General features: G+C 41.2%; 1 protein-coding gene across 1 annotated transcript in view; it reads left to right on the plus strand.

Moving 5' to 3' along the window:
* LOC141129908 (zona pellucida-like domain-containing protein 1) overlaps positions 1-26,521 on the plus strand; it is a 169,507-nt gene that overhangs the window by 97,132 nt on the left and 45,854 nt on the right. The window contains exon 8 of the mRNA XM_073617942.1: positions 6,477-6,585. Coding sequence (XP_073474043.1) covers positions 6,477-6,585 — 109 coding nt within the window. The remainder of the gene's footprint in view (positions 1-6,476; positions 6,586-26,521) is intronic.

Below are 26,521 nucleotides of genomic sequence, written 5' to 3' on the forward strand. Positions count from 1 at the left end.
ATGCAGTTACATTCAGTTATAAATACAGGTTTTTTATAGAGAACCATCTCTTAGTATAATAAATGAAGAGATATCAGGAATTAGGATGTCAGTCCATTGAATCTTCTTGGTCCATGGATGATGTGGCATAACGGCCTCTTTTGTGAGAATGATGATTCCCATTTTGTTCTGAAATTTTCTGGGTGCTGCCTAAAGGTGAAGATGATGCCATTCTTCTGCGTGTGGGAGAGTTGCTGCTTGTGGGTTCTGTCAGATTCAATTTTAAAAGGGTTTGTTGTAGTTCATCTGCTGATCTGCTTCTGTAAATTGTACCTTGGTAGTTAAATCTGACTGAAAAGGGGAAGCCCCATTGATACATAATGTTGTGGCGTTGCAGTTCCATTAGTTGGGGTTTCATGGATAGTCTTTTAGTAATAGTAAGTTGGGATAGGTCAGCAAAAATTTGATAATTGTGTCCTTGAAAATTAAGTTCCTTTTTTTCTCTTGCAGCAATTAGTATTTGTTCTTTCGTTCTGTAATAATGAAATTTTGTGATTATATCACGTGGGGGTCCATCTTTCTTTTTGGCTGTGAGGGCTCTGTGTACTCTGTCCAGTTCTAAACGTTCAATAGGGTATCTGGCTTTAGTTCTTGTAATAGAGCAGTAATAGTAGATTACAGGTCTGTCACAGTTTCAAGTATTCCCCTTATGCGCAAGTTTGAACGTCTGGCTCTATTTTCGTAATCTTCGAGCTTAGTTTGAAGTATTAAATTCTCTTCTTTTAATTGTTCCAATTCTGTTATATTTTCTTGGGTTGTAATTTCAATTTCATCCATTTTTATTTCTAAGGCTGCGGTGCGGTTTCCCAGCTCTCTTATTTCTTTGGTTAGGCTTTTTGTTATTTGGTCTGAGGTTTGTTTTAAAGCCTTATGAAGCACCTTTTCAAATTGTAATAATATTACTGGGGATGCTGAGGAGGCTTGTGGAGAAGTTTGTGAGAGGATTTGTTCTGTATCTGACTCAAATGGGGAGTCTTGCTGTGACATTTTCTGTCTGTGAGAGCGCCCTGATGCTGTATATTGTGAGGTGACTGGAGCTGCTTTAGTTGCAGTGAGTGCCTGTGAGCTCTTTGTGAGGTGATTTTTATTTCTGCCACGGTTTCCTCCCAGTACCATATTTCCTGCCCAAACTTTCACAGTTTGTTCCCTGGGGCAAAAAGGTTCAAATGGATACCTTTTGAGCCTGCAGGCTCCGCTTTGTCCTTCTCTTCTCTCCTCAGCGGTGCGGAGCTCTAACAATGCATGTCTGCTCCGCTAGGCTCCGCCCATCTCCCCAGGGAAGATTTTCTAACCCATCCACTCAATTGTTTTCATTCCTGATCAACCAATAAAGACAATGTCAAAAGATGGTCTTCACTTATCTATGGGCATCTTAATTCTTCCTTTGGTCTTTACATACTAAAGCATAGTACTGACATCACTCTTTATTAGTAGCTAAAAATTTCACAATTTAATCTAAAGATGTCTTATTTTCCTTATTTTCTGTATTTAGATAGCACCAACATGCAGTCTTTATTGAATAGATTGAACCATCCACATCAATCCTTGTGTTTCACAGAAACCTTCAAATTTAAGCGTCATCCCAGTGTATACATCAAACACACACAGCAGTGGCAATTTGGGATTATGCCAATGAACCTACAAGTATGTTTATATATTGTGGGAGAAACCAGAGAATCTTGAATAAATACCTTCAAAAAAGGGATTAAAATCTAGGCTCTTTCAAAACCTACTACTCTGCTGCTACTGTGTTTGTTTGTGTGTGTGTGTGTGTGTGTGTGTGTGTGTGTGTGTGTGTGTGTGTGTGTGTGTGTATATATATATATATATATATATTTTTTTTTTTTTTTTCATCATTTTTAACTGTAAAGCAGTGGAGTTATTGCAAAACACCCATAAAATCTCATTTGTGTCTAGGCAGAACTTTTTTTTGCTCACAATATATGTTAGTGTAATCATCGTTTCTGAATACAATATATGATATAAACCTTATTTTTAAGCCATTTTAAAGTTTATGACTTTTTTGGAATGAGGTTTCCAGTTTAGTATACACAATAATAGGGCCACTCAGTTTCAATTAGACATATTCCATCATGTACTAGCTATGCCTTTAGATTATCTTCAAAACCAGGTACAGCAGCTCATAAACCACATCCTTATTAAAGCAAATTGTCTATTAGGTATGCTCTGGAAAATCCTTCACCCCGCTATAACTCTGTTATATGAATTTGCAATAACTGACAGCTTGAACACCACAGCTCGGATAAATAATAAATTGAATTTTTTTTTCAGTAATGACAGGATACATTGGAACATTCTATACCCCAATGACTGATGGTTTATATTATAATGGAAATGGATAATGCTAAAGGATTGGTTTACCTGCTAACAGTTGTTATTAGTTTGTGCTGTTTATATTTTCTGTTTCCACTTTTATTTTCACCATTTTAATTCCTTGCAGACTTATTAGCTTGCCATTCTTTTGACTATGCCAAGTTATATTGAAATGAAACACAATTTAATGTGATAAACATAAAGCTTATGCATGTAAGATTTGGGGAAAAAAAGAGTAAAAAAAAAAAATATTCATCAGCCCAATAAAAATTTAAAATTATGCCAGTTTGTAGAATGCAACTGCAAATTACTTAATAGATGATATTGCTCAGAAAAAGAAAGTAGGAAATTAGTGGCGGCAACCGATTGTCAAGTGCAGGTCACAAGCTGAAGCCATTGTGCTAAGGTTATTTATATTTCTCAAGGACCTAAGCATTTTCTAATAGACCTGTTTTGTAATAAATGGACAAACAATGTGTTGTTTAAGCAGTAACTGTTTTTCAAACAATCCTCTCACCATGAAAAAGATCCAGATATCATTCAATTATTTTTAAGCCATTTTAAAGTTTATGACTTTTTTGGAATGGTTAATATGACTTTGCTTAGTAGGCTAGGTGTAGTAAAACTATAGTAATGAAGCTCAGAAAAAAAATGATGAAATAGAAATTGGTTGTATTGAAAACATGGGAAGCAAGCAAATGACTATATAACTTTAACCCTCAAAGCAGGGAATGTTATATTGCATTGGTTTGCAGATTGGTCCACATATCTGCCAATTTGTCCTGTACAATACAGGTGTCCAGTTTAGCATGAATCCAGTGGATGGAGGCTTGAAATCCATACAGTATGTATTATCTCCTGGATACATGCAACATGGTATCACTAATTATAATAGGGAGTAGAGTGGTTTGTTATATTGGTAAGGAGTATCCATATTTTTGATAATAAATGTTTCTGATATTTGAGTGCGCATATGTTCTCCTTGTTCTTTAAGGTATATTATTTAAGGGAGCGCACATCAATAATGTTAGCGATTATTTGATTTAAAAATGGAGATGTGGCAAATGCAATTTTATTTATTGTTTGGGCAAATTAATATATAATTACAGTATATTTTATCTATATCTGCTTCCTCCCATTTCTTCCCCTGGTGTCTTGTGCACGGTGGACTGGTGAAATTTTTAATAATTTTTAACCACCTTTGATTCACTGGGAATATAGTGTACAAGCCCAAGAAACTAACTAATCTATCATCCATGAGTATAATCTACCAGATTGCAGTCAGTTGTGAAGTTGAAACTGGTCTTGAATTGAATGCTCCTTTGGGTGAGCAAAATACAGAATTCAACTGAAGTTTTTTGGCCATGTTTGATCGGGGTAATTTCAATTCCACTCTTTGTGGTTTATGTCTTTGAATGTTTTGTGATTTCCACAAAACCGAATCAAAAGTTTTATGATTTAAACAAACCACTATTGTCAGCTTTAGACAGGACCTGTCTTTAACCCCTTCCTGTTCGTAGGACGTCCTGGACTTTGAGTGGAGATATCTGAATGATGTCTGCAGCTGCAGGCATCATTCAGATATCTTTTTTTTTAGCAGGCAATTCCCTGCAAAGTAATATTTATTATAGCAGCGGTTTACAGGAGGTGATGTCCCTGCCCTCACCACCCTCCAGTGCTTTTCCTGGCTCGCCCGTGTAATCGAGGAGCCGGAGAATGAATCCATCACGGGCAGTTTACCATACAGCTGGCTGTGGATCAGAAAGTCCTCAGCCATCTTTATGATCCTCAGAGGCTGGAAGCGACATCATGACATCACTTCTGGTGCTGGCAGATGTAAACACTGCCGTTTTTTGCTGGGAAACTTTTTTTAATCTCAGACTTTCCAGCATAGAGGATAGATCTGGGGACTTATGGACCCATGATCTCTCCATAAAGAGGATCTGTCATGCCCTTTTCCTATTACAAGGTATGTTTGCATTCCTTGAAATAGGAATAAAAGTGATCACAAAAAATTAAAGGGAAAGTGTAAAAAATAAAAAATAAAATAAACAATAAAAAAAAAATGTCAAAGTGCCCCGTCCCCTCGTGCTCGCACGCAGAAGTGAACCCATATGCCCCCGTCCCCTCATGCCCGCATATGTAAATGACGTTCAAACCACACATGTGAGGTATCACCGCAAACATTAGAGCGAGAGCAATAATTCTAGCACAAGACCTCCTCTGTAACTCTAAACGGGTAACCTGTAAAAAAATTTAAGGCGTAGCCTATGGAGATTTTTAATTATTGAAGTTTGGTGCCATTCTACGAGTGTGCTCAATTTTAAAGTGTGACATTTTAGGTATTTATATACTCGGAGTAACATCATCTTTAAAATTATACAAGCAAATTGGGCTAACTAGTGTTTTTTTAAATTCATGAAAGTGATTTTTTTCCCTAAAAAATTGTGTTTGAAAAATTGCTGCACAAATGCTGTGTGACATAAAAAATTGCAACTACCGCCATTTTATTCCCTATGGTCTCATATAAATATATATATATATATAGGAGAGGAATGCCAAAATTGGCCAGGTATGGAAGTGTGTTTCTGTACACTACTTCTTATATAACTTTTTATCTGTACACTGGCAGGTATACCATTTAGTACAGGTAAAACATTTGCTTTTCACATGAGGATTAAGTTTGAACCCACCTGAAATCTATTTTATTTCGTATTTATAATTAAAACATCAAAAAACCTTAATATTACTTTAACCACTTCTGGACCACCGCATGCCGATATGTACGTCCTTACTTTGAGGACAGATATTGTTGTTATGGCAGCAGCTAGCTGCCATAACCCCAGTATCCCTGTGTTCAGCCAGCGATCGTATGAGATAAAAGTGGTCTCTACTGCAGATTCGCCGCAAGATCACTTTTATCAGCGGCGGGAGAGGAGACCCCCCTCCCGCCGCGATCCACTGCCCTCCGCCGCTTACCAGAGCCGCCGGCAGCGGCGGAGGCAATCGGATCCTTCCCGTGGCTGTGCATGGAGACAAGTGAGGGGAAGATGGCCACCCATCTCCATGACACTGCAGGGCGGAAGCAACGTCAAAACGTCACTTCCGCCCATAGCTCTTGAAAGGCCATTTTTTTTTCTTTTTTTAAATGACAATTTTTTTTATTGCATTTTAGTGTAAATATGAGATCTGAGGTCTTTTTGACCCCAGGTCTCATATTTAAGATGTCCTGTCATGCTTTTTTCTATTACAAGGGATGTTTACATTCCTTGTAATAGGAATAAAAGTGACACAATTTTTTTTTAAACAGTGTAAAAATAAAAAAATAAAAGGTAAAATAAATAAGAAAAAAATTTTTTTAAACGTGCCCCGTCACGCCGAGCTCGCGTGCAGAAGCAAATGCATACGTGAGTAGCGCCCGCATAAGAAAACGGTGTTCAAACCACACATGTGAGGTATCGCCGCGATCGGTAGATCGAGAGCAATAATTTTAGCCCTAGACCTCCTCTGTAACGCAAAACATGCAACCTGTAGAATTTTTAAATGTCACCTATGGAGATTTTTAAGGGTAAAAGTTTGTCGCCATTCCACGAGCGGGTGCAATTTTGAAGCGTGTTATGTTGGGTATCACTTTACTCGGCGTAACATTATCTTTCACGATATAAAAAAAATTGGGCTAACTTTACTGTTGTCTTATTTTTTAATTCAAAAAAGTGTATTTTTTCCAAAAAAGTGCGCTTGTAAGACCGCTGCGCAAATACGGTGTGACAGAAAATATTGCAACAACTGCCATTTTATTCTCTAGGGTGTTAAAAAAAGTGTATAATGTTTGGGGGTTCTAAGTAATTTTCTAGCAAAAAAAACTGTTTTTAACTTGTAAACAACACATCTAAAAAAGAGGCCCGGTCCTTAAGTGGTTAATATATTACCTCTTAAAAAAATAAATACATTTATATATATTTTAAACTTTGGTTACTTTATTATATTCATAGTCATATTGATTGCTATTTCGAAACAGCAAGACAAAAAACCCTTCTGTAAAAATACTGCGATTAGAAGAAGAAAATGTGATGTTAATGGTGTATGCTATTTAACCCCCACAGAGCTGCCATAACAGAGAAAGAAGAGATGTACATACAAAGACTACATTAGCACCCCAGGGTCTCTCTGGAAATGCTGTTGTATCTGCTGGGCCAATCATCACAACAAGTGGTAATACATTTTGTCATTCCTTCAAATTAAAATGTTTTCATTCAACCAGTAAGTCAGTCTATCTATCTATCTATCTATCTATCTATCTATCTATCTATCTATCTATCTATCTATCTATCTATCTATCTATCTATCTATCTATCTATCTATCTATCTATCTATCTGTCTCTATTTCTAGTTATATATTATTTCTTTCCTTCCAATCAAGTTAAGATTTGTAAAAAAAAAAGGTGGGGACAGACTGCTGTATATTTTAAAATCTCATCAGCTTTTGGAAAAATGTAATCAAATGCAAATTAAACATTTTTTACTGTATATGAGGTCAAAGTATGTCTGGTCATGTATCCAATAACAACAAAAATGACAATACAGGCACAGAGAAGTGCATATGTTTATCAGACGTGGCAAATACAAAAGGTAGGTAATCTAATTACATGGTTGTTACACGTTTGTTACACTGGGTTTCTTTTATGTGATAATACAGTATTGTTCCATAGGCTTTCTGCTTATCCACTCTTCTAGCTACCTACTTACCTTTAAAAATATGTCCTCACTACCTGACCTAAAGATACTGTTGCCGCAGGACAGGAACTGGCCACAAACCATTGCAAAAATTCACAAACATTCTTACTGTTTCTGTCTAGAGTTACAGTTTAAAAAAATAATAAGAATAAAATTTAGATCAGATCTTAAGGAGTCACTTTTTTTAACAGAACTGTTTGTGTGCCCATGGGTCTCAGACACCCATGCTCTCTGTATAGTGCTGTAAGTGATAGTACAACTTAATTTTTTTTAATTAAAATAACAAACATAAAACAGTGTCTGAAAAACTAAGATATACAGACCCAACATGGCGCTGTACTCAAAAACAGCAATATCCCATAAATGTTCTTAATCCATACAAATGACAGTTGCCAAAGGTGAAATAAAGTAAAGAACTTAGAATAAATTTAGATTAGTCCAAATAATGAAAGTCCATCACATAAATGTGTATTAAAAGTTCCTCCATTAGTATCCACAGATCATCCACAAGATATTTTCCACTGTGCAGTGCTCGTGATTGCCACTCCCAAAGTGCAATTTATCTCATTTACCAGAAATCAATGCCTCACATCAAAGATAATCAGCACAAAATGCTTTGTTAATATGGTCAGCTCCCAACATTCCATCAATTTTCCTGCTCCAAGTAGTAATACCTCTTTAACCACCTCAATACAGGGCACTTACACCCCCTTCCTGCCCAAGCCATTTTTCAGCTTTCAACGCTGTCACACTTTGAATGACAATTGCGTGGTCATGCTACATTGTAACTATGTGAAATTTTTATCATTTTCTTCCAACAAATAGAGCTTTCTTTTGGTGGTATTTCATCACTCCTGTGTTTTTTATTTTTTCCTAAAAAAAAGTCCAAAATTTTGAAAAAAATATGTGGCACTGATGAGCACTGATAGGCGGCACTGATGGGTGGCACTTGCGGGCACTGGGCATAGATAGGCGGCACTGGTGGGCACAGATAGGTGGCATGGATAGGCGGTACTGATGGGCGGCACTGATGGGCACTGATGGACATTGATGGGTGGCTTTGATGGGCAGCAGTGATGACCATTGAAGGGCAGCAGTGATGGGCATTGATGGGCAGCACTGATAGCCAATACTGACTGACATCACTGATGGCCACTGATTGCTGGCTCTTGTGGGCACTGATTGGTGGCACATGTGGTCACAGATTGGTGCCAATTGTGGGCACTGGTTGGCACTGATTGCTGGCAGTGGCATTGCTGGCATTGCTGGCACCGGTGGGCACCTAATTGTAATCAGGGCACTGATGATCAGTGCCCTGATTACATCCCTAGATGTCCTCTGTGAGGAGATGCCGCTGATCAGCTCTCCTCTCCTCAGTGTGAGGCGAGGAGCGCCGATTACCAGCATATCCATGTTTACAGTACATGTGACTGCTTGTGATTGGGCACAGCCAATCACATGGTTAAAGAGTAGGGATGAGCCGAACACCCCCCGGTTTGGTTCGCAGCAGAACATGTGAACATGCAAAAAATGTGTTCGAACACACGAACACCGTTAAAGTCTATGGGATACGAACATGAATAATCAAAAGTGCTAATTTTAAAGGCTTATATGCAAGTTATTGTCATAAAAAGTGTTTGAGGACCCGGGTCCTGCCCCAGGGGACATGTATCAATGCAAAAAAAAGTTTTAAAAACACGTTTTTTCGGGAGCAGTGATTTTATTAATGCTTAAGTGAAACAATAAAAGTGAAATATTCCTTTAAATTTAAAAGTACTTGCGGCTATAATGAATTGTCAATGGGAGAAATCAAAAGTGCTAATTTTAAAGGCTTATATGCATGGTATTGTGTAAAGTGAAATATTCCTTTAAATTTTGTACCTGGGGGGTGTCTTTAGTATGCCTGTAAAGTGGCGCATGTTTCCCGTGTTTAGAACAGTCCGAGAGCAAAATGACATTTCTAAAGGAAAAAAAGTAATTTAAAAGTACTCGCGGCTATAATGAATTGTCGGTCCTGGCAATATACATAAAAGTCATTGAAGAAAACGGCATGGGATTGCCCCACAGTCCATTACCAGGCTCTTTGGGTCTGGTATGAATATTTAGGGGAACCCCGAACCAAAATTAAAAAAAAAAATGCATGGGGGTCCCCCTGAAAATTCATACCAGACTCTTCAGATCTGGTATGGATTTTAAGGGAAACCCAGCTCCAAAATTAAAAAAAAATGGTGTGGGGATCCCCCAAAAATCCATACCAGACCCTTATCCAAGCACGCAACCTGGCAGGCCGCAGGAAAAGAGGGGGGGCGAGAGCGTGCCGCCCCTCCTGACCCATACCAGGCCCCATGCCCTCAACATGGGGAGGGTGCTTTGGGGTAGCGGCCCCCCAAAGCACCTTGTCCCCATGTTGATAGGGACAAGGGCCCCACAACCCTTGCCCGGTGGTTGTGGGGGTCTGCGGGCGGGGGGGCTTATCGGAATCTGGAAGCCTCCTTTAACAGGGGGACCCCCAGATCCTGGCCTTTCCCCCTATGTGAAATGGTAATGGGATACAAATGTACTCCTACCATTTCACAAAAAAAAGGGTGAAAATGGTAAAAAACAACAATACACGCCTTGGGACAAGTCCTTTATTAACAAGTATAAAAAGATAAAAGTGTCACACGAAGTCCATTCATCTTCTTCTTCTCTTGCTCTGATGGACCGAAAAAGAAAAAAAAAGAAGCACGCCGCCATGATCTGCCTCCATGGGAGGCACCCGCCATAAGGACCGGCCTCTCAGGTGACAGTTCTTTTATAACTGAGAGCGGGGCCACACAATGATGTACCTGGGTGACCCAGCCCCCTCTGACGCACGGGGACATCCCTATGGCTTCCTCGTAGTGTCAGAGGGGGCAGGGCCACCCAGTGCCACACCCCTCTTGCCATGCCTAATTAAGAATAATATTTGTGGCAGGTGGATCATATGTGCCATCACCCTTAATGAATATACACCTTTGCTCTAAAAAGTATCTAGGCAGTAGTATTTTTTGTAGACTGCACACAATTGCCATGATGACACTGTATTTAAATAAAGCTCAGCAAATACAGAGCAATATTTATTCATAGATTTAGTTAGAGATGTAAAACAAATGTTCTGTCACTGAAATAAGTGACATTTGTAGGAAGTTATTATTTTCAGTATTGACTATAGTGTCATTATTAAATTTGGAAATCTTTATAGTTAAACAGAATGCACAGTAAGTCTCATCTGGGATATTTTCTACAAGCAAGCATAGTAGAACTTTTGTGAGGTCGGCATGCTTATCTGTAACAAAACTGCAATGGTTGCAAACTATGGGAAATCCTATTGTCCTCATGAAGCACATTTTACATTTTTACGTAATGGCATTGCACACTTTCAATTTTTTGGTTATATTAATGAATGTCACAGACCTAGCCGGGACAGAGGCTGTTGGAGAGGACTGTATGCAAGCCTGTTGCCTTTTGATTATGGGCCCTGGATTTTCAATGGAACGGTGCTCTTTGTGGGGTGCATTGGAGGTCCAGTTTGAACTGTATTAATCGGACTCAGTCGTGTATATATGTATATATTGTTTGTTGTTTGATTCTGTTGGGGACTCCTTGCTGTGGATCTGTGTCCCTGAAGAGGGAGGGGGGGTTCCTCCAGCAGCCCCCTGCTGATAAGACTGATTCATTCTGTTGGGACACATCCTGTGAGGAGATGTTGGTGTCATCAACCTGTGTTTATGTTAATTGAATGAGCTAATGACATTGTCCTCTATACAATGTAGGAGACGGGACGACTGCTATTGTGTTGATAACTGTGTGAAGCTGTGTGAAGCTCGGTGACCACAAGTCTGGGCGAAAGGACCCACCTGGCAAACCCCCAGCAGAAGTGCTGGCAACCGGACAGAGGGTCCAAGACCTCTGCCCCACACCTGCAGCAATTGTGGAGGCTCAGGCTGAGAAGATGGCAATCACTTCCCAGCAGCAGATACAGGGGGAGAAGGGAGAGAAGGTGTGTGTTGTCCCTCCCCAACAGTTGGCCAGGGTGGAGGAAGTGGGCTTTCCTCCCCAGCAAAGATCCGTGTACCTGGGAGACAGTACCATCGACATATTGTCCCAGCAGCCAGATAAGGGAATGGAAAAGGAAGCAGCCGGCTCACCTCCCCAATGGCAGCTACACAGTTTGGGAGTGGAGGAAGCCAGCCTCCTGCCCCAACAGTTAGCCGGAGCAGAGGATGCGGAGTCCCCAGCAGAAGTGCTGGCAACAGGGCAGAGTGCTACCAACCTCTGCCCAGCACCGGCAACAACTACAGAGTTCCAGGGAGGCGGGGCAGTCGGCCTCCCTCCCCAACAGTTAGCCGGAACAGATGGTGTGGGGTTTCCAGCAGAAGGGCTGGCAACAGGGCCGAGGACTGCTGGACTCTGCCCTCAACTAACAGAGGATGGATTTCCTGTGAAGGTGGATGGGACTTCAGTCTCCACCTGTATACCCCAGGGATGCTGGGCACTGGGCCCCGATCCCCAACAGCATGACAGAGTGAGCCCAGACACCCTGTCTTCTCTCCAGCGGCAGAAAGGATTCCAGGGAGAAGAGCCAGTCCAGGCCTCTCCCCAGCGGCAGATATGTTCTCTGAGAGAGGCAGAGGTTGGCTGGGTGAGTAATACTCTGTTTGGAACAATTTGTTAGGGGTACTGTGTGGGTACAGGCAGTAGAGGACTGGAACTATGGACTAACTTCGGAGTCAACCCGTCTGGGGTCTCCTCCTGTGTTAATCTCCTGCCGAAAGGGGAGAAATGTCACAGACCTAGCCGGGACAGAGGCTGTTGGAGAGGACTGTATGCAAGCCTGTTGCCTTTTGATTATGGGCCCTGGATTTTCAATGGAACGGTGCTCTTTGTGGGGTGCATTGGAGGTCCAGTTTAAACTGTATTAATCGGACTCAGTCATGTATATATGTATATATTGTTTGTTGTTTGATTCTGTTGGGGACTCCTTGCTGTGGATCTGTGTCCCTGAAGAGGGAGGGGGGGTTTCTCCAGCAGCCCCCTGCTGATAAGATTGATTCATTCTGTTGGGACACATCCTGTGAGGAGATGCTGGTGTCATCAACCTGTGTTTATGTTAATTGAATGAGCTAATGACACTGTCCTCTATACAATGTAGGAGACGGGACGACTGCTATTGTGTTGATAACTGTGTGAAGCTCGGTGACCACAAGTCTGGGCGAAAGGTCATGTCTCAGTCACCTAGGCTGTATAAAGGATTAGATAATTAGCTCATGTTAATTAGGTTACGTTTGTATTGTTAGAGTAATCTTCTCCTGTGTATATAAGACTGTATTCTGGTTCTGAATAAAGTGAGTTCTTGGTAGCAACAAGCAAGTGTCGCCTTGTTTGTGCTCAGAGAGGTTGGGATATCTGTATACAGACTGGGAGGAAGTGGTATATGACGGAAGCACTCAAGCGGAGTGTGGGACGTTCCGTGACATTGGTGGCAAGCAGCGGGAAAGCTTCCTGAAGTCTGGAACATCCAAACCTCCAACTGGATCCAAGATCAGCATAGCAGACTTCAGTCACCCCAGCGGAGATATGGACCTGGCATCAGAATTCCTGGGGCTGCTGCGGATCATCCTTTCAACATACACCAGGACTGTGTCTGAGGATGAATACCTGGAGCTTAGGCAGCAAATTCGGGTGGAGCTCTGGATTGCAGCCCTCCGTCTCGCTGGTATAAAACAGGGCAAGTGCTTTCCAACCCAAGAGCAACGGGCCAGTGACCAACGGGCATTGCGGATGGCATTCCTGGGAGAGCAGCCCCAGGAGCAATGGGTGACTGAGTTGGACAGGTTGGTCCAGCAGGAGATAGAGCTGGACAATTGTTATCGGGCTCTGCAATGGCACGCAGAGGAGGGATATTTAGGGGAGACAACAGAATGCTCTCCGGAGGGATATGACTTTGGCGGCCCTGGATTGCTGTGGGAGAGCCTTACAGATCTTTTTATGTTTGGCGATGAAGTGGAACCTGACCTTGAGGACCTGAGAGACTATAGAGAGTCTATGCTCGGTCTTGCAGGGGTCTCAGAGCTCAAACCTGATCTGGACCATTTGCTAAGGAAGGAACAGCCTCTGGAAAGGGCATACAGGAAACTGCTAGAACAAGTTCAGCAGCATGCCAGAGAATCGGCAGTGGAAAATCCGGAGATTGCCATCCCCAAACCTGAAGTGCTGACAACAGGGCAGAGCTCTGCTAACCTCTGCCCAGAAATGATAGCATCTTCTGGGTTCCATGGACAGGAGATGGTGAACCTCTATCCCCAGACATCAGTTGCAGAGACATGGGATTTGATAGACTTTTCTGCTGAGGAAGAACAACCTGATGAGCCTCCAGCAGAAGAGCTGCTATCAGGGCCAAAGTTCACTGTGTTCTGCCCAGCACCAACAGTGGCTTCAGCCTTCCTGAGAGAAGAGGTAGTCGGCCTTTCTCCCACAACACTGACAGGGACATGTGATTTTCTGCCAGCAGCATCTATGGAGTTAAAACAAACTTCTCCAGCTGAAGATCTGGTAACTGAACAGAGGGTCCAAGACCTCTGTCCCACACTTTTACCAATTCCAGAGACTGGGGATTTAATAGACGTTTCTGTAGAGGAGGAACCACCTGGCAAACCCCCAGCAGAAGTGCTGGCAACCGGACAGAGGGTCCAAGACCTCTTCCCCACACCTGCAGCAATTGTGGAGGCTCAGGCTGAGAAGATGGCAATCACTTCCCAGCAGCAGATACAGGGGGAGAAGGGAGAGGAGGTGTGTGTTGTCCCTCCCCAACAGTTGGCCAGGGTGGAGGAAGTGGGCTTTCCTCCCCAGCAAAGATCCGTGTACCTGGGAGACAGTACCATCGACATGTCGTCCCAGCAGCCAGATGAGGGAATGGAAAAGGAAGCAGCTGGCTCACCTCCCCAATGGCAGCTACACAGTTTGGGAGTGGAGGAAGCCAGCCTCCTGCCCCAACAGTTAGCCAGAGCAGAGGATGCGGAGTCCCCAGCAGAAGTGCTGGCAACAGGGCAGAGTGCTACCAACCTCTGCCCAGCACCGGCAACAACTACAGAGTTCCAGGGAGGCGGGGCAGTCGGCCTCCCTCTCCAACAGTTAGCCGGAACAGATGGTGTGGGGTTTCCAGCAGAAGGGCTGGCAACAGGGCCGAGGACTGCTGGACTCTGCCCTCAACTAACAGAGGATGGATTTCCTGTGAAGGTGGATGGGACTTCAGTCTCCACCTGTATACCCCAGGGATGCTGGGCAGTGGGCCCCGATCCCCAACAGCATGACAGAGTGAGCCCAGACACCCTGTCCTCTCTCCAGCGGCAGAAAGGATTCCAGGGAGAAGGGCCAGTCCAGGCCTCTCCCCAGCGGCAGATATGTTCTCTGAGAGAGGCAGAGGTTGGCTGGGTGAGTAATACTCTGTTTGGAGCAATTTGTTTGGGGTACTGTGTGGGTACAGGCAGTAGAGGACTGGAACTATGGACTAACTTCAGAGTCAACCCGTCTGGGGTCTCCTCCTGTGTTAGTCTCCTGCCGAAAGGGGAGAAATGTCACAGACCTAACCGGGACAGAGGCTGTTGGAGAGGACTGTATGCAAGCCTGTTGCCTTTTGATTATGGGCCTTGGATTTTCAATGGAACGGTGCTCTCTGTGGGGTGCATTGGAGGTCCAGTTTGAACTGTATTAATCGGACTCAGTCGTGTATATATGTATATATTGTTTGTTGTTTGATTCTGTTGGGGACTCCTTGCTGTGGATCTGTGTCCCTGAAGAGGGAGGGGGGTTCCTCCAGCAGCCCCCTGCTGATAAGACTGATTCATTCTGTTGGGACACATCCTGTGAGGAGATGCTGGTGTCATCAACCTGTGTTTATGTTAATTGAATGAGCTAATGACATTGTCCTCTATACAATGTAGGAGACGGGACGACTGCTATTGTGTTGATAACTGTGTGAAGCTCGGTGACCACAAGTCTGGGCGAAAGGTCATGTCTCAGTCACCTAGGCTGTATAAAGGATTAGATAATTAGCTCATGTTAATTAGGTTACGTTTGTATTGTTAGAGTAATCTTCTCCTGTGTATATAAGACTGTATTCTGGTTCTGAATAAAGTGAGTTCTTGGTAGCAACAAGCAAGTGTCGCCTTGTTTGTGCTCAGAGAGATTGGGATATCTGTATACAGACTGGGAGGAAGTGGTATATGACGGAAGCACTCAAGCGGAGTGTGGGACGTTCCGTGACAATGAAGTATTAGTGTAGTTATATTCCCTATGTTGTTTGTTTACCTTACCTTGTAATGGTGGGCTCACATGTTGTGGTTGCTGTTTGTAGTGTCATGGCTGATTGATTCCCCTATGTCCATGTATTCACCTAGGTTTTCTCAACTCAACAAAGGAACGGGTAACTTCTTCTTCTAGGTCATGCAGCATACAATCATAGCTTTGCCGTTTCCTGTGTATTTAATCCCACATCTGGGAGTGCTAATGTGATGAAAACACATCTCTTCCCTTCATTTTTGCCTGCTTGCACCTGTTTAAGATCTAATTACTAGTTTTGACCTGCAGAACACTAGACCGAGAGACCTAGGATTGTGGGATATGTAGTTTCTTCACAGGAAGTTCTTAGAGGTCATGCATTCATCTATGCAGTGCCATATTGCATGTTGCATGTTTGAATACAAACAGAACCTGCTAACACAGGCATGAAAAGATTTACTCTACTATAGGCTGTGCCTTTAGGGCAAAAAAAGACACCATAAAACTACATGATCAATGCAACATACGTAGGTGAAAAGCACAATGTGCAGGTAGGAATGTTTATTAAGTCTTTAATCCCTATGATATGTCTTTAATTATTGCAAAGTTGTTGTGAACATCTACCTCAGACTTTTTTTGTGTAATCACCATGTTCTGAAAACTCAGTGGTTTGAAAAATGTATTTTTTTGTATTGTGAAATAAAATATTAGGAACGTATTTGCAAGTTTATACCATTAAGTTTTTGCAGAAAGCAGTAAATCTAGGTCAAACCTTTGCTTTCGCCTATAGTTGAGATATGTAGTGTGTTAAGGCTTGCTGTTTACAATGCATCAAGCAGAAACAATAAAAGCAATAAAGACTGGCAATAGACAACAATTCACCCATATAAAGTTTTACAAAGATGATATTAAGTAGTTTAGCTGACTAAATGTCAGTGTATAAAAAGCCCTTTAATGCAAGAAAAAAAAACAAGTTATCCAATTAAATATCAAGTAAGTTTGTGTGGGGTTAAGTTTCATGTGATAATGAAAGAACATATAAAACACATAAAATACAGATATGGAAAGTATTATTTTAAAGTTTATGTAAAGCCCATGTGAATTACATTAATTTTACTAAATCATGTATATGATCATGTATATTTGAGAAACAAAAGATAAAATGCTAAATTATCTCCACAAAAGCAAATATAGCTGATACATTGCACACAACAAACACTATCACAACAAACACGGAAACTTAGGGATGCCTTTTCTGATGATGGCGACTTACAATCAAAAAAGTCAGGAACCCCCAAAGGTAAAGGGGGTCACAATAGCTCACAAAGACGAAAGGCAAGAGGTAAGAAATGCTGTCTGTTTAGCCCAATTGCTTTTTCTCATGTTTCAAACATTTGGAACTTTTCTGATCGAGAACAAGAAGCATTGAATGTCCTATCTCGTGGACTAAATTTTGCACCAACCACCGTCTTTGGTTTTTTTTCGACTTTAATCGATTTTACAATTTTGCTTGTCGCATTACTTTAGAAAAACATTTTTTGAACACTGATTCACAATAATTTTTATCCCGCGCCTTTGCTTTCCACTGTTTACTTCCGCTTACAGAGCTTGATTTTCAAAATGTGTGTAGTTTTCAAGATGATATGTAGTAGAGCTGCATGATTAATCATTAAAAAATTGTGATCTTGATTCAGCCCCTCTCATGATCTTAATACTGCATTTCCAAGATTCATGTAACAAGTGCAGAGCAGTTCTCTGCTCAGAGCTGTCAAAAAAAAAAAAGCAGGCAAAGTTTATCACAACATTGCTCAGCTCTGAGAGATTAAAATAAACATAGGGGGTCATTTACTATAGCAATGGGAAGGACTGGGCACTATTGCATATAATAGCGCCCATGCAATTAATATTACAATTTTTTTCCCTGTTTTGCTAACGAATGCAGTTATGAATGATTATTACAGGGTAATGTCCGCTATTCTGTAAACTTTCATGTATTGAACATTTAGGTTACCTATATGTTGTATGTTGTCTTTTTCTTGTTTTTTTTCTTTTTTATTCAGGTGAATATAAAGTGGTAATTATTTATGTTCATTTAATCATACTACACTATTATGGAGGGCTTAGCGTACTTAGCACAATGGCTTGGTGGTCTGCTCAGATGTCTCCACAGTGCTCAAGGCATGAGCTCAAATCCCAGCCAATCTGCTAAATATGTTTATTTTTTCAGTGCACAAGCAAATTAAAATAAACAAACAAAAAAATGTAAACTGCCCATGTGCGATGTTTGGAATTCCACACCATAATATTATTGAATAATTACATACCATTGCATGCATTTGAAGAGTTAATATAATAGAATCAGCCAAACTAAGGTGCATTGGCCTATGGTCAGCATATGCTGCTTTGGCTAATAGGCTAATAGCGATTCTCCTTTTTCCACCAATCTTTTAGGATCCCTCTGTGGGATTTCAACGCCTGAATTTTTCAAGGTATAAGCACTGACCACTAGCCTATTGGGCTGAGCACAATTACACATAATACTTTTATTACAGTATACTATATTATAGTAACAACCATGTTCATGCTGATGTGGCACTGGCTAATAGGCGTTCGCCTCTTTTCAGCATATGCTGCTGAGTACAATGCAAGCTTTCAGTAGGGGATACCATTTCAGGAGTGCAGGAGTTGCAGGCAAAGTCAAAGAATTTTCCTGTGATTTTGTGTCGGCAATTTTGCAGCAATTTCAGGGAATGCTTGTGTAAACTTGAGGTCTATGGACCTCAACTTGCACCAAAGTCAGACCAAAGTAGTACAGGGACTCAGCCCAACTTTGTGAGCAATTTCAGAGACATCAGTGCACTTTCCTGCACAGATGTCTAGTGAAATCGCATAGGTCCCAACTGTCCCTGATTTGGAACAAAGTCCCTCGCTCCCTCTTTCCTTCTCATTTGTCCCTCGTTTTGTCCTGATCTATATAGTTGTATATAAAATGCACTTTTTATCTTTTAAAAAGGGTTTCCCAGCACTAAACCTTTCATCTCATTTCTAAATTGCTTTGTTTTGAAATTTCCAAAGCCAATCTAAAGCAATATTATTGGTAAAAAAAAAAAAAAAGCACTTGAGGATTTAACTGATTAATATATATATATGAATAACACAAAAACATTTCTTTCACTCATGGTTAGTGTTTGGCTGAAGCCATTTATTATCAGTCAACTGTGTTTACTCTTTCTAAATCATAATCACAACAAAAGCAACCCAAATGACCCTGATCAAAAGTTTACATACCCTGGTGATTTTGGCCTGATAGCATGCACACAACTTGACACAAAGGGGTTTGAATGGCTATTAAAGGTAACCATCCTCACCTGTTATCTGCTTGCTTGTAATTAGTGTGTGTTTATAAAAGGTCAATGAGTTTCTGAACTCCTGAAAAACTTTTGCATCTCTCATCCAGTGCTGCACTGCTGTTTCTGGATTCTGAGTCATGGGGAAAGCAAAAGAATTGTCAAAGGATCTGTGGGAAAAGGTGGTTGAACTGGAAAGGGATATAAAAAGATATCCAAGGAATTGAGAATGCTAATCAGCCACTCTAATCAAGAAGTGGAAAATGAGGGGTTCTGTTGAAACCAAATTACGGTCAGGTAGACCAACTAAAATTTCAGCCACAACTGCCAGGAAACTTGTTCAGGATGCAAAGAAAAACACACAAATAACTTCAAGTGACATAATAAATGGCTTCAACCAAACACTAACCATGAGTGAAAGAAAAGTTTTTGTGTTATCATTCATATTCTCTGAAAAATGGCCAAGAAATCATAAATTCTGCCAGGGTATGTAAACTTATGAACACAACTGTACATATATATATATATATATATATATATATATATATATATATATATATATATATATATTTGGAATAATTCTCCCTTAAGGAGATGTTTTAGGGGGTCCTATGCCTACATACTTTTGCTAATATGTGTCCCTTATACCCATCTCAAAAAGTTGGGAGGTAAGAAATCGCCCCCTGAAGTCACCCAAAGTAGTGAAGGAACTACTTTTTGGAATCTGTGCGGCATCGCACCAATTCGGACAGTTCCATTGGCATCAATAGTATCCAATCTGGCCTGCAATTTGACATGTCAATTCAGAGCTATGTAAACGTGGGTGAAGTTGCATAGATATGAATGGAAATCATTGTGGGCAACTTTTCATGCGACTCTGAGGTCCAAAGCTGCATGAAAAGTCACCCACATATGAAAGTAACCTAATGAGATTAATTGATAACACCTTTGAATTAGGCCCTATTTGCACTTGTACGACCTTAAAGTTGCACAGCTTTGCCGTGACTTGAAGCAATCCCTGTGTAATCTTGTGGTGTATAGACCTCAAATCGTATCAAAGTCAAACCAAGGTAGTGCAGGGATGACTTTGCCCCAGTTTCAGGATGCACAAGTGACAATAGGGCCAAATTCAAAGACGTTATCCATGAATCTCATTCACACTGCTGTGACCTGAAAGTCACACTATTTAGCTGCCACTTTGCCGCTGCAACTTGGCCCAACTTCTGGGAATGCCTGTGTAATATAGCGACCTATGTACCTAAAGTCGCATAAAAGTCACACCAAAGCAGTACAGAGACTACTTTGAAGTTGTTGCAACTTGAAGCAGCACAGATATGAATGGTTATCATTAAGAATCATGGCACAACTTGTCATACAACTCAGAGGTCCAAATGTGCTGGAAAAGTCACCCAACTGTGAAACAAGCCATATATATATATTATTTTAATAAAAGGAGCTCTCGTTTATATTTGCATAGTCCTTACTGATTTACAATAGCAGAACAAATGCAGGAAGTGATGTGTTCACATGGGCCGGAAGCAAATGTGTGGTGATGCCAAACAAATCAATGAACCCCACCCACACCAAATCTAACTACCACATCCACCCCCCACATCCAGTAAGCACAAGTACATATCCTACACTTACCCGGCAAAGGAGCAGCACCTCCTCATTGCTAAAGAGGGACCTTGCCATGTCCACCTAGATGGAGATCCTGACCAGCACAGGAACTTCCGGGTGATTACAATAACTCATTTCCGGGTCAGAAGGTGAAACCATGCTCTTTTGATCGCAACCACGATTAGAATTTATTTTCATTTATTTGCAGATATGCAAATCTGTATTTCTACACATAACGATATTTGAAGGCAAACTTAAGGGAGTTTGATAAGGAAAATGGTGGCCCTGGGATTGCAGCAGGTGAATTACAAAGACAAAGGCCTAGTTTTAGCCCTGGTTCACACTGACAGCAGGAGGAAATTGTGCGAGTTCAGCTGAACTCACATGATTTCATTTCCGACTGCAAGGGGGAATTTCAGAGTCATCTGTGCAGGTTTCTGTACAGATGTCAATGGAAATCGCACCCCAAAGTCGCCAAGAGTAGTACAGAAACTACTTTTGGAAATTGCAGCACAGATAATGACGATGCAATTGCTGTTGATTTGGCATGCAATATGACATGTCAAATCGCACCAATGTGAACCAGGGCTGGCACATACAACACTGCCTATCCACCAGCTGAATGCATTAACTGCAATTCTCCACAGCTGTTATATACAAAGACTGCACCTAAACACCTTTATCATTTCCTCACAGGTGTGATAAAGAGATTGTTTTTTGGTGCACAATTATATCTTATAATTTCTATGGGTATAAGCAAGATATTGCAATTCCCCAAAACCACCAACCCCAAAACTAATTAAAAAGAAGAAAGAAAAGAGAAACAACAAACAAGATCAATAATGTACTTTTATTTTGCCAGCAGAAACAAAATTCTGTAAATTTCCTAGAATAAAAAAATAAATATTCTACAGGATATATGGTGCTACATTTAGCAAAACAGTTAGCAATTGGGTTTTAAAGGCCCTGGTCATAGGAGCGTACAATCAAAAATTTGTCTAAACCTTAGAGTGGACACAGCTTTACTTTCAGTGTATAACGGGCAACACATCACATTTTTAGCTGCAAGATTATAGAAACATTCTTAAGTCATTATTCTTACAAAGCATTCCAACATATTAAAAAAGGCACATATTCATATTCATACTCACCACCACCCCACAATCCACACACATACATAGGGGACCATGTTCTGCTGGAAGCTGCATTTCTGTATACACGATTAAGCAATGAGATCAAAGAAGGTCAGCACATGCTCCCAAACCATGAATGCTTGTTCAGACAGGAATACACACACATTGATAGCATGGCCACATAAATCCACTTTTGATGGAAAAAATGCACACGAATTTCAGCAAACAAACAGCCCTAGTTGGGCGTTTTTCAATATGCACAATATCATTCCTTCTCCTCCCACCCAAATCACAGCAAAAAACCTGGCCTTCTCAGGCCAAATGAACCCCCCCCCCCACCGCAGCCCTTTATATAAGATAGGTTGTATTGTTAGAACACTGACACACGCCCAATAGAAGTACACGCCCACCAGTATCTTTCAATCTGTCTCTTTGTGTATGTCTAAAGTGATTGCGCCTGATGGGCAGGAACACATAATACTATTTGCAACTGTGTTAGCCCTTGGCTATGTGCATCAAATATCCAACTACAGGCTAAAGATTAAAGTCCATTTGCATGCACATAAACAAAGCAACAATTTTCTAAGCATATGTGCCTGTGCAGTTTAAACTCTATAATTTTAAATGTCCAAGTCCCTGGGCATGATTAGTGCTAACAAACATTAACATCAGTCCCTGGCTGCAATGAGCTTCCAATCTAAAGTCCAAAACTAACTTTATTACATTAGAGACTATTTTGACAGGAGACAAATAAAATGCCAGCATGTCTTTGGTTTGTGGTGAGAAACCCACACAGGGAGAACATATAAACTTCAACACAAGCATTAGCATGTTGTGGAATTGAACCAGCAACCCCAATGCTGCTAGACATGCTTGGATAAGAGCCTGGTATGGATTTTTGGGGGGACCCCCACGTCGGTTTTTTCCCCACTTTTCTATTGCTGGCAATGTTTTTTTTTCTTTATTCAGATGTCAGCGGGGAAGTCCATTGACAGCTAAGGACTCATCGGTTGTTAAGGACGTGCAGCCAGCTTCTCTGTCCCGCTCCTTAACAACCAGCTAATCACTGTGAGCCTATTGGTCTAAGCTTTGCCCGATCAGTGCTTAGAATGCACTGTGCAGCATGCAATACATTACAGGGTGTTCAGTGGGGCAAACACCTGCCAAACGCCCTGCAAATTTAGGTGTTCGCCAAATGGGCGAAGAGGCAATGTTCGGGCCGAGCTTTTGCTCAGCCTGAACTGTTTGCCCAACTCTACTAGATACCCCCCATCCTATATAGTGATGACAACTATAGGGTGGTATTAGGTTGTGGTGTTAGGTACTTGGCCAGGAAGACACGCACCATAGGTAACATGGTGTCCCCCAGTCTGTACGTATCCAATCTACCAATACACATGTGGCTAAACACCACTGGTATGTACTGTATAATATACTGTATAATATATAATCATTTTTTCTCTCATTTTTATTTTTTCATTTGTTTTTATTTAGGATTAAAATAAAGTTTCAACTTTTATGATTAGATTTTTGCATTTTAGGCTTAACATTAAATTACTTATTTTTGTTTTTTGATACATCTCTCAAGGTGCTGGCTACCACATCTTCTGTGGTCCATGTGTGCATGGTACATGAATTCTTATGACTAGTCCCATACAGACCTGACATCAATTTTCCCATTGAGTGTCAGCCACTGATGCATTTAACCATCCCTTTCTGCTTGGAGTTTCCTTCCCCGTGATTAAGCTCTGAGGGGCGGAGCAAAACACATTGGGGATGTGGCCTGGTGGGAGGCCAGGCTGACACTACCATTCACCTCACTACATGCAGGTCTGCATTGAAGTATGGCTTGTGGGACATACCTTTTGCCAAACTGAATTTTAGGAATAGCCCCGTACACACGGTTGGATTTTCCGATGGAAAATGTCCAATCGGAGCGTGTTGTCGGAAATTCCAACTGTGTGTGGACTCCATCGGACATTTTCCATCGGATTTTCCGACACACAAAGTTTGAGAGCAGGATATAAAATTTTCCGACAGCAAAATCCGTTGTCGGAATTTCCGATCGTGTGTACACAAATCCGATTGAACAAAGTGCCACGCATGCTCAGAATAAATAAAGAGATGAAAGCTATTGGCTACTGCCCCGTTTATAGTCCCGACGTACGTATTTTACGTCACTGCGTTTAGAACGATCGGATTTTCCAACAACTTTGTGTGACCGTGTGTATGCAAGACAAGTTTGAGCCAACATCCGTCGGAAAAAATCCTAGGATTTTGTTGTCGGAATGTCCGAACAAAGTCCGACTGTGTGTACGGGGCATTATAATTAGGCTTTTCATCCACTTTAAGCAGATTAAAAGTGACTTTTGAAGCTACAGGTTAAATATTGTATGACAGTTTATTGATTTAGATCAACTTTAAGAAACAGAACCACAGTCTACAAAAGCCTGCAGGGCTTATTAAGATACTGGCAGGAAATTATATCCATAAATTGCTTTTGCAACTGAGAAACAGTACCTTCATATTATCTTACAGTAATGCAAATGTTCCTGCTTAGATAATAATACGATTATATAACAAATACAGATTGTGCTGTTTTTTTATCAGAGGCACTATGCACTGCTTGCTTTAGCTGCCATTATCTGTCAGCTCTGACTCAGACTGTGATGATAAAGTAGACATGTTCTTCTTTTTTCAGTTATGAGTGAATCAAAAAGAACAATATTTGCTTGTTCAGACAAATATTACATTTTTGAAACGTAGCTTTAAACTTTTGATATAGAATGTGGACAAAGTTGGCCTAAAGTATATTTACACCATTGCAGCCAAATTGGGCACCTACCTAATATGTGTTATTTGTTCCCTTTTAATTGGAATAACTTTATATATAAATATACTGTGTGTATATATATATATATATATATATATACACACATACAGTGCCTTGAAAAAGTATTCATACCCCTTGAAATTTCTCCACTTTTTGTCATGTTACAACCAAAATTGTAAATGTATTTGATTGGGATTTTATGTGATAGACCAACACAAAGTGGTACATAATTGTGAAGTGGAAGGAAAATGATAAATGGCTTTCCAAATTTTTTACAAATAAATACATGAAAAGTGTGGTGTGGATTTGTATTCAGTCCCCCTGAGTCAATACTTTGTAGAACCACCTTTCACTGCAATTACAGCTGCAAGTCTTTTTGGGTATGTCTCTATCAGCTTTGCACATCTAGGGAGTGAATTTTTTTTTTTTTTGCAAAATAGCTCAAGCTGTCAGATTGCATGTGAACAGCAATTTTCAGGTCTTGTCACAGATTCTCAATTGGATTTAGGTCTGCACTATGACTGGGCCATTCTAACACATGAATATGCTTTGATCTAAACCATTCCATTGTAGTGATAGCTGTATGTTTAGGGTCGTTGTCCTGCTGGAAGGGGAACCTTGGCCCCAGTCTCAAGTTATTTGCAGACTATTAACAGGTTTTCTTCTAAAATTGCCCTGTATTTGGCCCCGTACATCTTCCCATCAACTCTGACCAGCTTCCCTGTCCCTGCTGAAGAAAAGCATCCCCACACCACGATGCTGCCACCACCATGTTTCACGGTGGGGATGGTCTGTTCAGGGTGATGTGCAGTATTAATTTTCTGCCGCAGACCAAAAATAGGATGTTTATAACAGCTTACCTGTAAAATCCTTTTCCTGGAGTACATCATGGGACACAGAGCCTTAAGTAATTACTTAATGGGTTATAGGCCACCTTCAGGTGATGGACACTGGTATACCCAATCCAGGAAGTTCACTCCCTATATAACCCCTCCTCCTTCCAGGAGCACATCAGTTTTTGTAGCAAAGCAATATACTTAAATCCCAAAAGAGGGGAGGGACCTCTGTGTCCCATGATGTACTCCAAGAAAAGGATTTTACAGGTAACCTGTTATAAAAATCCTATTTTCTTTATCGTACATCATGGGACACAGAGCCTTAAGTAACGAATTAATGGGACGTCCCATAGCAATGCTACTTGAGGGGAGGGAGACTCAACCCGGAGGGTACCCCCAGACTTGAGGACCTATACTGCTGCCTGCAGCACACTGTGCCCGAAGGCGATATCCTCATACAAAAATTTTGTGAATGTATGCACTGAAGACCAAGTTGCGGCCTTACAGATCTGAGCCATGTAGGCCTGATGACGCACTGCCCAAGAAGCACTAACCACCCTGGTAGAGTGCGCTTTAACTTGAAAAGGGGGGATCTTACCCCTTAAATTATTAGTTTGAATTATAACTTGCCGAATCCACTTAGCGACAGTGGATATCGATGCTGCCTGTCCTTTCTTAGGACCCTCTGGCAGAATAAATAAGACATCAGTCTTACGAATTTGAGGAGTTGCCTTTAAATAGATTTTCACTGATATAGCAACCAAAAATACCAACTTCCTTGTCAGAAGGTCTAGGGGAATATGTTGTATCGGTTCACATGGCTGTTTTTGTAACACAGACAAAACTAAGTTCAAGTCCCAAGGGCTCAAACTAAAGAATCAGGGTAGAGATAACTGACCCGGAAAGCCCATGTTTCTTCAGAATGTGGGTTTCAATAGCCAAGCCATTAAATTTAAAGACCGTAAGGTACAGTAGGATGGAATATCAGTCCCGGTGAGAGCAGATCTGGCCGTAGTGGGAGGGACCATGGGCCCTCCACTGCTATCTTTATGATTTCTGCATACCATGACTTTCTGGGCCATGCTGGTGCTACCAGAATTACCGGTTTTCTTTCCAGCTTGATCCTGCAAAGAAGTCGAGGCAGCAACTGAAGAGGGGGGAATGCATAGATCAGTGAGAACTGATCCCACGGGGTCACCAACGCATCCGTTCCGCAAAAGTGAAATTTTTCCACTTTTTGTCATGTTACAACCAAAAACGTAAATGTACTTTATTGGGATTTTATGTGATAGACCAACACCAAGTGGCACATAATTGTGAGGCAGCAACTGAATAGGTCTCTATCAG

The sequence above is a fragment of the Aquarana catesbeiana genome, linkage group LG02, assembly GCF_042186555.1.
Source record: "Aquarana catesbeiana isolate 2022-GZ linkage group LG02, ASM4218655v1, whole genome shotgun sequence".
NCBI classification, from domain to species: domain Eukaryota; kingdom Metazoa; phylum Chordata; class Amphibia; order Anura; family Ranidae; genus Aquarana; species Aquarana catesbeiana.